This window comes from Muscardinus avellanarius (genome assembly GCF_963383645.1).
Source record: "Muscardinus avellanarius genome assembly, chromosome: 1".
Lineage (NCBI taxonomy): Eukaryota > Metazoa > Chordata > Mammalia > Rodentia > Gliridae > Muscardinus > Muscardinus avellanarius.
In genome coordinates this window covers 105,384,387-105,401,710 of record NC_137786.1, presented here as the reverse complement: position 1 = coordinate 105,401,710, position 17,324 = coordinate 105,384,387, and the positions used below count along the sequence as shown (strand labels likewise).

At 35.9% G+C, this 17,324-nt stretch overlaps 1 protein-coding gene across 2 annotated transcripts in view; it reads left to right on the top strand.

Annotated features, from left to right (window-relative positions):
• Nucleotides 1-16,998, top strand: part of NR3C1 (nuclear receptor subfamily 3 group C member 1) — a gene marked incomplete at both ends in the record, with an annotated part of 95,479 nt that extends 78,481 nt beyond the window's left edge. For both annotated transcript variants that reach the window (XM_080690202.1, XM_080690203.1), the window contains 5 exons: nt 1,607-1,885; nt 3,030-3,174; nt 10,567-10,697; nt 15,930-16,087; nt 16,846-16,998. In XM_080690202.1, the coding sequence (XP_080546328.1) occupies nt 1,607-1,885; nt 3,030-3,174; nt 10,567-10,697; nt 15,930-16,087; nt 16,846-16,998 (866 nt within the window). The remainder of the gene's footprint in view (nt 1-1,606; nt 1,886-3,029; nt 3,175-10,566; nt 10,698-15,929; nt 16,088-16,845) is intronic.
• Nucleotides 16,999-17,324: the final 326 nt, after the last annotated feature.

Sequence of the window (17,324 nt, the reverse complement as noted above, 5' to 3'; positions counted from 1 at the left end):
TTTAGTGTGAGAACTTGTTTCAAAATAAAGAATAAAAAATAGGGCTGGGGAGCTGGGCATGGTGGTGCACACTTATAATCCCATCATTCGGGAGGCTGAAACTGGAGGATCACGGTTCGCGGACAGCCCCAGCTACTTAGTGAGTCTCTTTGCAACCCAGTGAGACTCTGTTTCAAAAATATAAAGACTAGGGGAGAGAATGGGGTGGGGATTGGGTAGGGGCTAACTGGGGAATGTGTGCATGTATGTCTACACAAGTTTTTTTTTTTTAATCCCATTATGATGTACAAATACAATGTACCAATAAAATTTTTTAAATAAATAAAATAAAAAGACTATAAAAAAAAATTAGGGTTAGGGATGTATCGGAGATAGAATGCCCCTGGGTTCAATTTCCAGTACTCAAAAAAAAAAAAGGTCCTCCAGCTTGTTATTATCCTTTCTTTGTTCTGATGTGGAGCGCAGAAAAGTATGCATCCTAGACTAAGTTATGATTGATGTTTTTAACAGTACTGCTTCAGTATATTGATTTGGGACATCCATGTTCTTGTGTTGTCAACAAATTATATTCAGTTATTTTGAATATGGATTTCTGTGAGATCTGTAGGAACTCTTCCTTTTTAAAGTTGTATCACTTCTCTATAGAGTTGTAAGCTCTAAATCTAAAAAAACCTAAAAACATGTTCTACAAATTGAGATGACAGGTCTCATATGAGGTAATAATGATAGTCTCATATGTGTGTTAGGAACTAAACATATTATATTTTAACTGGTTTAATTTTCACAACAATCCTGTTTTGTGTGCCCTATTCAGGTAGGGAGTAATATTGACTTCATTTTACAGTATAGGAAACTAAGGCCTAAGGAGTTACTTGTAGATAATAACCAACTACAAAATACCAGAACCAGGATTTAAGTCTAACATGCTGATAATTTATGTGAAGAAATTTAAAGTTTTTTGTAAAGTTTTTATTTTAATCTTCCCAAATGTTTTGACAGTTTTATGTAGTATTTATTGGTAAAAGTAAAAAGATTTTTCTCTTGTGATAAAGACACATACTTTTTAAGCAGGTAAATCTACTGTTATAAAAATACACACTATATAAGCATATGGTCTACTCTGTCCCCTTCCTATCTTGATAAGGATCTTCATTATATATATAAAATCATAATTTATGTTAACCATGAGCTACAGTTTCTAATCTACTATTACAAACTTAGATCATTTCTTTCAATTGATGGAAAATTTATTTGCCTTATTGATCTTATGTGAAATTTCCATATTTAGAGTGAAAAATGAGACCAGTTCATGGAAGAATCTATAGAAGTGATTTGTTCATATTGTTTTAAAACTGTTATAAGACTTATTTTTCATAAGGTTTAACTAATGAATAAGTTACCAGCTTCCTTTTAGGAAAAGTTAGTGTGGGGATGGGAAGTACTGTGGAAATATTTTATCTTTTTCCATGTCATGCTATCATATTGCTGAAAACTATTTTTCTTCTTTCAGACTTCATAATTTCAGAAATTAAAAATATCTCTTGAATGAACTTGGCAACCCATACCTTCCTCTTAACAATTCATTATATTATTTCTTTTAATACAGCTCGAAAAACTAAGAAAAAAATAAAAGGAATTCAGCAAGCTACTACAGGAGTCTCACAAGACACTTCTGAAAATCCTGCTAGCAAAACAGTAGTTCCTGCAACATTACCACAACTCACCCCAACCCTGGTATCACTGTTGGAGGTCATTGAACCTGAGGTATTATATGCAGGATATGATAGCTCTGTTCCAGATTCAACTTGGAGGATCATGACCACACTCAACATGTTAGGTGGGCGCCAAGTGATTGCAGCAGTGAAATGGGCAAAGGCAATACCAGGTAAGATGCAAAGGATGACAGAAAAAGTGTATACTTTTATACAAATATATATAAATTCCTTTGTATATTCTTGAACAAGAACACTCTGGTTCTGTATCATCCTGATCTCATGGCATGTCTAATTTCTCTCATTCAGTTCTGGGGACTGAGAAGCAGGAAGTTAGGTGTGTACAAGTGAGTGTAGAGTCTACAGTAAAACTTTTAACACTGCTTTCTGCTTTTCAATTCATTACCCATAGCATAGTAATTTTAGATAGAATGCTATAATGTTGGAGTTATATGACTTAATTATTTGTAATTCCTTTTACACTGATATATTATACATTTTATTTCCCTAGATATCTCCAAGAATTCCATTTATTTGCCTTCAGGTAGTTTGTAAAATTTTAAATATCAAATATGTTGACTGTCAGAAAGTACTAAAAATTATTTTTAAAATCTTCCCTAAATTCTATACATTGAATGTAAACTATCTAATTTTCGAGATAGTTGGGTTTTTTTTGGTGTGGTACTGGGAATTGAATCCAGGGGCATTCGACTTTTGAGCCACACCCCCCCCCCCCAGCCCTATTTTATTCTTTATTTTGAAACAGGGTCTCACTAAGTAGCTGAGGGTGGCCACGAGCCCACAATTCTCCTGTCTCAGTATCCCAAGTACTTGGATTACAAGCATGAGCTACCACATCCAGCTAAGATAGTTTTAAAACTTTTATATGAAACAGTATTGGTGTCAAACCTGATTTTATGGGTACAGGAGAACTGACCAGCCTATGATAGAATGGAAAAACGAGTAACCTAGCCTCCTGTATCATCCTGTTCTGTCGAGGAGAAAAGAAGTGAATACCAGGAGAAAAAAAAATTAATTTCAATTCATTGAGTAATGTCTGAAGCCAGAGTTTAGTTTGTCTTTACTTAAATAAGCAAAAGGTTACAAAAGTTCTCTTATCTAGAATTCCATTAAAAAGTTATGAGGGTTCAGCGTCTTAATGTGCCAAATGACAAAAGAAAGCTGTGTTCACTTAACATTTAATTTCTTTTATCAATTAAGCCTCTCTCCCATTTATCTAATTGCTCTTGATTTCCTAGAGAGATGATCTCTTGGCAACTAGAGTGTTGCCTCATACGTTTATTTCTCTTAATTCAGGATTCCGAAATTTACACCTGGATGACCAAATGACCCTTCTGCAATACTCATGGATGTTTCTCATGGCATTTGCACTGGGGTGGAGATCATACAGACAATCAAGTGCAAGCTTGCTGTGTTTTGCTCCTGATCTAATTATTAATGAGTAAGTCGTGTGGAAGTCATTTTTGTGTTTATTCATAGGATATTTTCAACCAGTTGATATTTTCCTAGACTACTAGTGTAATAATTTAGGACTGAATCATTCCTACATTATTTCTCTAATCATTCCTAAGTTAATGTATTCCTGAATATATTACCAGGTATCTAGGAACTAGGCAAACTGTAAACAGAATTGTTTTATCAGTTCTTGGAGAAAGGCAAGTATAATGCAGAGCAAATGAGTATGTGGCATTATTACTGTCCCCAGGACATGTTGAAGGGTGTTTTTAAAGAGTGGGCATCTCTGAGGTCAGCAAAGTCTGTGACAAGTTACAAAGAAGCTTATTATGATATTGCTTTAATTACATAACCCTAATTCAGAGAGGAAAAGGAGCATGAAAAAACTCATGTGGATTCATTGGAGACAATTACAGATGACATCTCAGCTGAGGGTGAGGGAGACATGGACCCAAAGACAAGATGTATTTCTTTGCAGCATGGCAAAGCTCACTCAGTTGACTGTGATTTAGAAAGAACATGAGAACAACTTACTGTGTAAGAGAGGACCAGCCAAGCCTTCAGATTTTATAAATTAGTATTTTCTTATCCTCTAGGCCTGTGCCTATATTTCTGAACTGCTTCAAATGTCTGTATCCCTTTATATCATTGTAGTTTCCTTGTCAGTTTTCTACCTCCAAAGTGTCCTTTGTTGTGTTGATTAGTATTTTCTTTCTCAAGCACAGTTCTGATCACATCAACTGTGTGATGAGATATACAAATAACTTCCGTACCACCTCACTGACCACCCAGTGCATACTCTACCTGGTTTTCAGGCTTTTCAGAACCTGGCCTCCATTTTCCATTATTCTTCACCCACTCTTGTTCCCACTCAGCTAATCCATTTTTCAGCATACCCTCAGCTCATAATGTTCAATCACCAAACATGACCTCTGCAGTATGTTCCTAGTTCTAAAAGCTTTCTACTCTGTATTATTACTTTTGTGCCAATAGCATATATCTTTTATTAGAATATAAATGAGGAGTTCACATTCCCTTGTTCTTAGAAGACTAAAAAATGGAGGTTTGTGTTTGTGCATATAAATATGGAGATTTCCTTTCATTGTGATTTCCAGGTGCCGTTCCCTCCAAAATTAATGAATAACATTAGAGTAACAGTCCCATTGCTCTGTATATGAGTAAATCCACCATTAGTTTGCTTTCAAGAATAGGTGTCACCTGAATTGTGTCCAGAGTAGGAAAGAGTTTGAAGAGGGATAAAAGGAGAGTTGAGCACATTGAGGACAGCCTACTACATGAAAATACAGCAAACATTCTAGGTTGGGTGTGCCAAGTATGAAAATAATGGATAAGAGGTATAGGAAAGCAACTATTTGAGCTGCATATTAAACGGGAAAGCCTGTCTTATGATGTAGGAAGCTCCTGTAGTTTTAAGTGTTCTAGTAGAGACTGGATGAAATAGGCTTCATATATTTTCAAGAAGATTCTTAGGCAGAGTGCAAGGAGTTGTAGGTAGTAGAGTAACCCTGGATCCAGGACAACTCTTCCATCTTACACAACTACATTAATTCCAAGGCCACAAATATCACAGGATAAATGAGAACTATAAAGTCAGTATTCCAGATTTTCCTGAAATATCTAATAGGCCAGATGCATAGAAAACTAATCTAAAAATCCTAGCTGAACTTTTAACAGATTGTTTCTTGTCATGGTGATACTTTATTTTCCAACACTCTATTCATCCAGTGATATTTGAATACTTCCCGTCAGGCACTATTGTAGAAAGAATGGAATATAAGAGTGAACAAAAGAGATGAGGCCCCTCCTAATAAAGGAATTGAAATAAATGATGAAAATAATTTCATAGAGCCATAATAAGATAGTGAGACTGGGAGGAAGGGAGGAGAACAGGATGGAGGACATTGCTTTAGATTTTATGATCACAGACCATGAAAGCAGAGGGCATTTAAGGCAGGAGAAACAAGTGTGGATATTTGAAAAAAGCTTGGTGTGTCAGGGTTGAGAAAGAACCACCAAAAGTAAGGCAGGAGAGGTGAACAGTGAAAAAGATAAGTCGGATCTTGTAGTCATAGAGTTTAGGTTTTATGCTAAGACCAAGAAACAGCTAGAATGGATAAGAGGATAACAACAAATAATCATTATACTCCTAAAACAAGGTTTCTGATCTTTAATTGTTTACATGTTAGTGGAGGAGATGTAGATAAGTACCAAATACATACAATTATGCCACACTATGAAAGAGATTTTACTGGAGAGAGGTCCATTTAGGTGAGGGTAGCTAATGGCTTCTTTTTTTTTTTTTCTTTTTTTTTTTTAATTGGTGCACTGTATTCATACATCATAGTAGGAGACATACTTTTGTAGACATACATGCACACTTTTCCCAGTCAGCCCCCACCCAATCCCCACCCCATTCTCTCCCTATCCCTCCCTCCCATGCTTGGCTTAGTAGTTGACATCTAGTATTATGGCAATTTATCTAAAATTAAAAATGATAATCTCACATAACAGTTTCATTTGTCTGATACCAAGCTTTTGATGACTTAAAGATAACATTTCAATATTTCTTTTTGCTTTCTTTCTTACCAGAGAATATTTTTTTCTATTTTTTAGGTGAAACTATCATATATTTATGTATTTATTTTTCAGAAAAAAATCTATCCTAATATGGAATATGGACTCTAGGTACCCAAAACGATCTTGAAAAAGAACAAAGCTAGAAGATATATATTTTCTGATTTCAAACCATATAAAGCTACAATAATTGAAACAGTGTAGTACTATTCTAAAGACTGTTATATAAACCATTGGAGTTAAATAAAAGCCTAGAGCTAAATTCTTCCCTATATTACCAAGTTATTTTTGACAAGGTTTCCACGAACATTTGGTGGTGGAAATGATAATCTTTTAACTAAATATTGTTAAAAAATAATAATTACATGGAAAAGAATAAAATTGGACCCTTACCTAATCCCATATACAAATATTAACTCAAAATAGATAATAGACCTAAATATAAATCTTAAGACTATAAACTTTTAGGAGAAAATCTGGGTCGTAAAACCTCACAACATTGAAATTGTCAGTGATTTCTTGGTTATGATTTCAATGGCATAGGCAACAGAGGAGTATACAGACTCCCTAAAAAATAAAAAAATAAAAAAATTGGATATCCAAAGACAATATAAACAGAGTTAACAGTTACTAATAGAATGGGATAAAATATTTCCAATTGCTATATCTGAAGGTATATTAATATTCCAACTAGAAATCCTAAAAATTAACAACAATAAAGGCAAACAATACCATTTAGAGATAGGTAAAAGACTAACAAATAATGAATCTCCACAGATAACCAATCTTAATTGTCTGTTGGATGGAAACTCTTATTTCTCCGGTTCTGGTGTGTGTTACCTATTTCTTCTTTGTAGTTAATCTCTTTGAGTATTTTCTCTAGTGCTGGTTTTGAAGACATAAATTCCTTCAGTTTCTGTTTGTCATGGAAGCTTCTTATTTTTCCATCTAATTTGATAGAAAGTTTTGCTGGGTAGGAAATTTTTGGCTGGAAGTTGTTTTCTTTCAGAGTTTGGAATATGTTACTCCAAGCCCTTCTGGCTCTCATGACTTGGTTTGGGAAGTCTGGAGTGATTCTAATTGGTTTGCCTCTGAATGTCACTTGGCCCTTTGTTTTTGTTGCCTTTAAGATTCTCTGCTTGGCTTCCACATTGGTCATTTTCACAATTATGTGGCGTGGGGATCCTCTTCTCCGATCCTGTCTAAAGGGAGTTCTATAAGTTTCCTGGACCTGTGTATCAACCTCTTGCTCTATGTCTGGAAAATTTTCTGCTATTACTTCTTTGAAGAGATTGTTGATACCTTTGGTTTCACTTTCTTTTCCCTCCTCTATTCCAATTATTCTTAGGTTAGCTCTCTTAAAATGGGCCCATATTTCTTCAATATCAGATTCCTGCTGTCGGATATTTTTTCCTAGATTAGAAACTATGAGTTCATTTTTTGATTGCTCATCTTCTAAGAGCGAGATTCTGTTCTCCATGTGTTCTAATCAGTTGTTTGTGCTTTGAATTGAGGCCTTTACTTCATTAATTGCATTCTTTATCTCTTTTTGGCTCTCTCTGAGTTCTTTTCGAAGCACCTCTATTATTTCTACAGTTATTTTCCTGATTTGATCTTCTAGAAATCTCTGATTTTCTGTTTTATCGGGTTCTGATGTTGTGGGGTTGTGGGCATTAATTGCTCCAGTATTGTTCCTCTTTCCCATGATTTCCGATGTTTGTGCCTTCTCTGGGTTCTTCCCTTGGGTCACTATGACTTCCCTTAAGGTGTTCTGGATCTCGAGTCAGTAGTATCTCGGACCCCACTACTCCTTTACTGGGTTTTATCACAGAGTCTCCGACCCAGAGAGTCGATAGAGGCTGCTTTAGACTGTGGGGGGTGCCAGGTTGCACGTTCTCCTATGGTGTGATATCTCTGCCACCGCCCCTCCCCCACTGGGTCAAGTCCCAGGGAGTACAGTACTGGGATTTCTCCTCTGTGGCCCGCAATTTGACTCACTGTTCTTGAGTACGCAGATGTAGCTGTACTGGCCTCGCTGAATTCGCTGCTGCTGCCGCCGGTGGCAATATGGCGCCGCTGCTACGCCCTCGGCTATGGGGCTGGCGTTTTTTTTCTTGATTTTGATTTCTACTCTGAATCCCTGCAGCGTGTGCTGCGCTCGGCCACTGGGAGCTTTAGATGCTCTCTGCGCGGAGAAATCCCACCTGGCTGTTCTGCAGTGGCTCACCTTGGCTTGCTGTAGCCGTCCCGTGAATTCGCTGGTGCCTCCGGCAGTATGGCGCTGCTGCCGCGTCTGCCGCATCCTCGGGCGCGAGGCCGGTGTATCTCCTCTGTGGCTCTGTTCTCAGTCCGCTTTCTCTCTGGAGCCTGGAGATTTTTTGTTTCACTGGTGATGGTGTTTTCTGTCTATGAAAGGCGCTGATTTTGTGGTAATGGAGATTTGTTGTTAGCGGGGCTCTTAAGCCCCGCTTTTCTCGGTCGCCATCTTCCCGGAAGTCCATCAGCTAATGGCTTCTTAAGTGGAGTCGTTTGAGCTGAGACCCAAAGGAGAAGGATGAATCTTCATGGTGAGCAGCAACATGACGAGGCATGTACAATAAATATGTTGTACTCTACTGCTTTGTATTCTAAGAAGGGGCCAAATCTCCATCTTAAACTAGTAGGCACCACCACACATTCACACAAACACTTTTAAAAACCTGTGTCAGAGAAATAAGTCACCCTCAACTATCTATTTCCAAAAAGAGATCTATCCAAACCATGAAACAATATAAAAGATTATTTATTCCAATTTTAAATTTGATAAATATATTTAACTTATATGGAAAGTCAAGGCATTGATACTCATTTCAGAATCCAACCATCTTTAAAATATGTTGGTGGTAAGCTGGGCATGGTGGCACACACATGTAATCCCAGTATTTGGGAGGCTGGGCTAGGAAGGATCATGGTTCGCGGAAGCCTAAGCTACTACTTAGGCCCTTTGCAACTCAGTGAGACCCTGTTTCAAAATAAAGAATAAAAAATACAGCTGGGGTTGCAGCTCAGAGGTAGAATGCCCCTGGGTTCAATCCCCAGTACCACAAAAAAAAAAAAAAAAAAAAAAGTTGGTGGTAGATGTTTATAGTCACTTTATAATAACAAGTTTGAAGTCAATTAATTGATATTAAAAGCATTTAGAGAGTTCTATGAAACACCAGCTTACCCTTTTCATTTATAAAACTATATTAGCCTAATTCAGAGTCTTTATTTTTAGGGAATCCTGATTAGATTTAAGCTGTCAGTATAATTCAGCCATGCGACATACGGCCTTTACATAAAGTGGTAATTGCAGAAATTTCTCTCAAAAAATTTACATTAGTTTCATTTTAGCTGGTTGTTAATGGATCATTTCTACTCAGTGTTCAGCTCTTTTGGAGGATGGATGGCTTATATGAAAAATAGTTTTGAAGACAGCGTCCTCACTCTCCATTAAAATGTCCTTATGCTGCACTTTACAAGATGGACAGGCTTCCATCTTTTCTCTTTTCTTAGTTCACAATGTTTTCATACTGCTCTGGTGTCTTTGATGGGCAGATTTTAGGTATGGGAAGATAGACATGCACGTTCTGACCTCGCACAGTTGTCCTTAGGTCAAAATGTTGTGGAGGAAAAAAATTTTTACAGCCTACAAGAATGCATTATTACTGTACTTAATCCCTACACTGTGAGGAGTCTAACCATAAATAAAATCCAACGGGGTAAAAGAAAGCTCCCAGAAAAGGAGTGCTTAATTACTGTTAGGGGATTGGGAAGGAGACTGCCTTGATAAGAAGTCACAGGAGCTCCTCCATATGATCACTTTGGCAGTAAACAATTCAAGTCTAATTTGATTTATTCATAAATAATGACCTCATCTTTCTAAGATAACTTTCTGTCAGAAATGTAAGAATTTTTTTTTTTTTTTTTTTTTGGTGATACTGGGGATGGAACCCTTCTACCTCTGGGCTACACTACCAGACCTATTTTGTATTTTATTTGGAAACAGGGTCTCTTAAGCCAGAAGGCTGGTTTTGAACCTGCACGATCCTCCTGTCTCCACCTCCCAAGTGCAGGGATTACAAGCATACGCCACCATGCCCAGCTTTAAGTATTTTAAAAGTCATGAGCTAGGCAGCTTCAGGCTTAGTGTCATTTAAAATGTCAGGAAACTTTAGCTATTTCAAAATCATATATGTGATAGTGACTGCTGAGAATTATAATCAAGAATTTACTCGATACCCTGAGTTAAAAGAACATTCAGTTGCATTTCTATCAGAGGCAGATTTGGGGCATCAAAGTCTAGTCAAGTGCTAGTTCTGATTCTGCCTAACTATAAACACACATGGTTACTTTATGAAGTAATGCTATGAAAAATAACCTCTAGTTTTTAAGTGAGTAGGTAGGATCTAAAATGGTATTGTCTAATTGGCCATATTCAAGTACTAAGCCTTAATTTAAATGAGCATCTGGTAATGAATTCTATAGGAATAAATTCTGAAGTAAACAATACATGGGGCATGCATGATAGAAAAGTAATATTTCGAATGAATCAGTGTTGGTATAGCTACTCTAGACCCAGGAGCAAGCTTAAGGAAAGTTTTTTTCAAAATCCTGATTCTACAAGGAATTAGCTAGCATTACTAACAATAGTTATGTTTTCATTTATTAGTTCATAATCTTATAAAATCCAAAACAAATAAATGTACTTCGGGGAGAACTAGCACTCTTTCTAACTCAAAACATTCACTTTTGTCTCTCACAGGCAAAGAATGACTCTACCCTGCATGTATGACCAATGTAAACATATGATGTTTGTTTCCTCTGAGTTACAGAGGCTTCAAGTATCTTATGAAGAGTATCTTTGTATGAAAACCTTACTGCTTCTCTCTTCAGGTTAGTGAAATACCTCTTTATTTCTAAAATTCACTTCCAAATATGACAAAAGCATGAAATATGTGTCTAGAAACAAAGGCTTATTCACATAGAAAGTGCTAATATTTATGCTAAGTCTACTACCATGTTCTGTTATTTAGATGCTTTTCCATAAATGCAAAAAAAATAGCAAGGGCATATTTAGTGAAACCAAGATTAATAAAATACATAGGTATAACAAATAGGTATATGAGCTGTCCAAGGATCACTGTTGGATCAGAATTGAGACAGGCTGCTTTCTCTTTTCTTCCTTCAATCCTTGACAACATCACTATATAAGACATGGAGACAGAAAAATAACAGTGATTTCATTTCTCTATGATCTTGTAGTTACATAGTGAATATTAGCATGTGTATGAAATCACAGGAGAAAAAGATACATCCTAGAAAAGGTGTATTACTTACAGCAGTGGGATTAGTTACAGTGGTACTGGAGCTAAACTATTGGGACAGAAATATTCTCTCCTGAAAATAGCACCAAGACTTTATAAAATGCCATGAAAGTTTGATAAGGCTGCTGCCATTTAAACTTTACTGAGATTACTTTCAGCTGGCAATGACATTACTAAATAAAATTAGCAAACTTTCAAAATATACAAAGCATCTTGTGTATCTTAATTTATGTGCCATTTCAGTGAGTAATAAAAGGAAAGTCTGCACAAATCTGGAAAAACAAGCCACAGTCAGAGCACAACCAAAGTCAGCTTACTGGGAACAGAAGTCACTAGAACTAGCAAATTGTTACGAAGACTACAATGATGGACTAACTTTGATGAATTGCTACAGGCTGAATGAAGACTAGTTTGAGAATTAAAAACTCCTGGGAACCTAGTCTTAGAATTCTCCATTCTTTCTTGGGTTTTATCTTCTAAAACTCTAGTTAAGATTAGATGAAAGCAAAATTCCCCAGGAAAACTAACTTCAGGGCTTTATCTGACCTGGTAGAAAAGGCAAATGTAGAGACATCCAATCCCTTCTAGCCTTCCAGTCTCCTGTAGGAGGGAAGAAAGAAAAAATATTAAGAAACATTTCTGAAGGTCACAACCCAGGGATTCAGACCTAGTTTTAAAAAAAAAAAAAATACAACTCAATCATGATTAATCCTTTATCTCCCCAATACCTTGCCACCATATCTATCAACATGGCTTCAGTATAACAGTGGATTGAAGCTGAGAGTTGCAGGACACAAGCTATTTAAGAACTTATTGGGGAAACCTAAAGACAGCAGGAGAGAGGGGGAAAAAAAACAAGGAAACTGAAGCCCTAGCACCTACAGCTAGAGCAAACATGCCCAGCTTCTAACCAAATTAGCATACCCCATGCACACTAAAGGCTTAATCACATCAGTTCTAATATATCCAGTTTTCAACATCAGAACAAAATCACAAGGCTAAAAGACAAGGGGGAAAAAAGCCTCACAATCTGAAAAGACAAAGCATCATAACTAGTCCAAAAATATTGGAATTATCAAAAATAAAGAATTTATATGGTAAAGGCAATAATGGAAAAGTAGACTACATGCAAGTACAGATGGGTAATGTAAGCAGAAAGGTAGAAACCATAGGAAAGAATGCTAACTGAAGAATTACCTAAGGAAATGCTAGACAATAAAAATACTGAAATGGAAATATAAAAATGCTGTTAATGGGTTTATCAGTGGACTGAGCACAGTCACAGTAACTATCAGTGAGTCTGAAGATAGGACTTATAGGAAATTTTTGAACTCCAGTGCAAAGAGGAAAAAAAAGGAAACAATATTCAAAAACTCTGGCAAATACACAAGACAAAAATTTGAGCAAAATTTGAGAAAATTCCAAAATTAATGACACCAAAACATTCAGAAAGTTCAGAGAACATCAAGTAAGACAAATAGCAAAAAAATCTATACCTTGGCACATTTCTATTCAAACTACAGAAAACCAAAGACAAAGGGGGAAAAAAACATCTTTGAGAGAAAGTAAACAACTTACATATGAGTTACATCAGACTTTTAATCAGAAACCAAGTATGCAAGAAGAAAATTAAGTGAAATATTTAAAGTGTTCAAAGAAATCACCAACATAGCAAAGTATATCCAGCAAAATTATTCTTCAGAAATGAAAGAAATACTTTCTCAGACAAAAATTGAGGGAATATGTCACCACCATTAGACCTTTCCTGCATGAAATGTTAAAAGTTGTCCTTGGGGAAGGAAAATGGTATGACAGGAACTCAGCTCTATGTAAGAAACCAAGAGTGTTAGAGAATACATGAAACTAAATAAAATTTCACTTTTCTTCTTAGTTGCTCTAATAGATAACTGTTCAAAGTAATGTTTCAGATGATTAAAGCATATGGATAAGTAATGAAGGACAGCATTGTTATAAGGGGTTGGGAGGGAGAAATTAGCAACACTCTGTTAAAAGGTACCTATATCACCTGTAAAGTGGCATACTGTTTTTTGAAAAGGAACATAGATTAGTTGTAAATGTATATTGCACACTCCAGGACAACTACTAAAATCAAAAGTAGTAGTAATATGCTAAGAACTATAGAAAGTGGCATCATGAAGTGCTTAATAAAAACAACAAAAAAGATAAAATGCTCAATAAATAAAAGCAAACAAGATAAAAAGGGAAACCAAAAACAAGTATGAGTAGAAAACAGCTGCAAAGAAGACATTAATCCAGCTATAGCAATCACGTTAAATTTAAATGGTCTAAATACATCAGTATTCTATATTTTTATTTTTTTTTATTTATTTTTTATTTTATTTTTTTTGCGAGTCTGGGATAGAGCTCAGGGGCATTTGACCTCTGGGCTATACCCCCTTCCCTGTTTTTTATTCTTTATTTTGAAACCGGGTCTCACTGAGTTGCAGAGGGCCTCACTAAGTAGCTGAGGCTGTCCACGAACTGCAGTCCTCCGGTCTCAAGCCTTCCAAATGCTGGGATTACAGGTGTGTGCCACCACGCCTGGCAATATTCTATATTTTTAAATGAAGGTAAAAATAATGTTTGCCACCCATGCCCTCATTAAAAGATAAACTGGGACAAAGCAAAAGTAATCTCATCTTTGGGGGGAATAAAAAAGTGGTAGATACGTGGATATATTTAACATTTACTCTCTATATAAAATAATAAGCAATATAGTTAAAAATACAACTAAAATATTGTATATAAATTCAAAGGGAAGTTTGATACAAATGAAGTGCTTAAATTTAAGAATAATTACAAGAAGGGTGGCAATTACATTTAAATTACCAAACTATTATGAATATATGAGAAGGGTATACAAAAAACAATCTAGAGAATGAGAGATGAGAGGGAAAAAAGGCATAAAAGAGGGGGATCCCCGGCATGGTGGTGCACACTTGCAGTCCCTGCATTTGGGAGGCTGACAGGAGGATCGTGGTTAGTGGACAGCCTCAGTACTTAGGTCATTTGCAACTCAGTGAGACCATTTCAAAATTAAGAATAAAAGAAAGAAGGTTGAGGGTGTGTACACCTTGGAGATAAAAAGCCCCTGGGTTCTATCCCACTACCTCAAAAAAAAGGGGGGAGCGTGATAAGGTGTAGTATAAATAAATTCTGATATACCAATAATTTTTGCTCCAAGCTTCATTGAAAAGACTGAATTTTAAGAGTAATCCAACTTTATACTATTTACAAGAATATCAAAATGAAGACATTGAAAGACCGAGGTAAAGGATATACAGTACTATAAATAATGTTAAGAAATGGCAAACTTTCTGTAAGGGGCAAATGTCAAATGTTTTCAGCTTCACACAGTCTCTGTGGCAGCTACCTAACTCTGCACTTGTGGCATGCACACAGTCATTGACAATAAAATACTTAAACAGAAGTCTGGAGTGTGCCTAATAATATCCATGAGAGGTCCTGAAATTCAGAAATCTGCCTATTTCTATTATTAGCTTTTCTTAAATTCTAACCATCAAATCCTTTTTTCTCCCTAACCATTAACACAGAACCAATGTTCCTATGAGCACAGGTTGAGAAATCTAGCACTCTACAAAAGTCAGTCTCTGCAAGATTAAGTGACTGTGATTAGCCCTCTGTTCACTGTTCTATATTTGAAGAGTAATATATAATTTTTAAAGAGTAATATATAAAAAATCTTACAGTCTAGTTTCCATAACTTTTTAAAAATTGTACTACATTTAAAAGGCAGATCTCTGCTCCCCAATAATGTTGTGCCTATAGGCTACAATAAAAATCGTGTTTCTTTGGGAATCAGTTAGTATACTAAGACTTTTTTTTTAAATCTATGCTAATTTTAAAGTTCTGACTAACTGGTTAATATCACAGAAATTCTAAGAAGTAACTGGCAGAATAAGCACTTGCTGTTGAAGTCTTCTGTCTCAAAACTAGAATTCAAAGCCCGGGCGTGGTGGCGCATGCTTGTAATCCCAGCATTTGGGAGGCTGAGACAGGAGGATCCCAGTTCATAACCTCAGCTACTACTTAGTGAGGCCCTTTGAAACGCAGAGAGACCGTGTTTCAAAATAAAGAACCAAAAAAAAAAAAAAAAAATAGGGTCAGGGATATAACTCGGAGGTTGAATGCCCCTGGGTTCCATTCCAAGCACACACACAAAAAAAACCCCTAGAATTCAAGCCTGGGCTTAGTGGCACTGTACACCTCTAAACTTAATAGGTTGAGACAGTAGGATCACAGTAGCCAGTAACTAAGCAAGACCCTGTTCCAAAATAAAAAATAAAAAGAGGGCTCAGGGTGTGTCTTAGTAGTAGACACATCTCCAATTCCAAAACAAAAAACAGACTGTAATTCAACTCAAGCCCAAGCGCACAACCACAGCCAGAGTTAATAACTGAATGATTGCTTCATTAATTCATTTGAATCTTCAAAAATAGCTTTATGAACTAGTAGGAAGGTGTCATCACCATTTTTTTAAGTTAGAAATAGTCCCATTTTTTTTAAGTTAGAAACAATTCACCCAAGAATAAACCTTCCAATTATCTATTAAAATATACAGAAAATATAGAAAATACATGAGGATATTATTAAATAATATAAACATATACTCTGTTGTCTATAGTCTCATAATCCTTTCAAGATGCTATATTTTAGAATACATTTAGAAGATAGACACTATATACCATAATGCCCTAATTGATGTATGAAAAGTTATAGCAAGGGAATTTTTGATGTTGATTGCATTTTAACCTTTTAGTTCCTAAGGAAGGTTTGAAGAGCCAAGAACTATTTGATGAAATTAGAATGACCTACATCAAAGAGCTAGGGAAAGCCATTGTCAAAAGGGAAGGAAACTCCAGTCAGAACTGGCAACGGTTTTATCAACTGACAAAACTTTTGGACTCCATGCATGAAGTAAGTGTGAAAGATGAAGCTAATTATAACAAGTATTATGTGGGACATAAAGTATGTTTTGATTAGTGTATATAGTTATATACCAATAAGTGCCCACACCCCTACCCCAGTTTCTGTATCTTGCACATTCCATAGTTTGTAGAGTTGGGTGGTAGCTTAAGTTCAATCTGTGAACTTCAGTTTTGCATACATTTTTCCTAAAGCCATTTATGAAATCTTATTTTACCTAGTGATAAGTATAAAAGATGACCATGTTTTGAAAGAAATAGGATTTCCTGCTTTTGTATGGATGATCTATTAGAAAAGGACCTTTATACATTGTACTACATTCATTATTAAATGTTTAATTCCCCATAATTATATATACAATTTAAAATACTTAAAATGTTTCCAATAGTTAGATTTTTATTCATTCATTTATTTATTTATTTTGCGAACCCTGGGGCATTCTACCTCTGAGCTACACCCCCAACCCTATTTTTTATTCTTTATTTTGAAACAGGGTTTCACTGAGCTGCAGAGGACCTAAGTAACTGAGGCTACCCATGAATCACGATCCTCCTGTCTCAGCCTCCCAAATGCTGGGATTACAAGCATTTGCCACCATGCCCAGCTTATTTTACTTAATTTTCACCACCTGGATTATTCCAGTACACGGTGGTAAATTCCCAATCAGATATTAAAGAAAAGGTAGTAAGTGTAAGCTGTTCATACTGTTCAGTTCTAAAGCCTACTCACTACTCTATCTTCTCTTGCAGGTCGTTGAAAATCTCCTTAACTATTGCTTCCAAACATTTTTGGATAAGACCATGAGTATTGAATTCCCAGAAATGTTAGCTGAAATTATCACTAATCAGATACCAAAATATTCAAATGGAAATATCAAAAAACTTCTCTTTCATCAAAAGTGACTGCCTTACTAAGAAAGGTTGCCTTAAAGAAAGTTGAACTTATAGCTTTTATTGTACAAATTATCAGTATGTCTTGTAGAGGTTTTGTTTCACTTTTTCATTTGCGTCCTTTTCTTTTAAATACGCACTACATGTGGTTTATAGAGGGCCGAGACTTGGCAACAGAAGCAGTTCAGTTATCACTTTTAAGTGATGGGAAATCAGATGGTAAAATTAATAAGTTGGTGTATCCCAGAAATTAGAAACAATACTGTGGTGGGTGGTATTCTCCACTGTCAAGAGAAGGAAAGCACCTAAGCCACCAGTGCCCAAAGTCTGTGTGATGA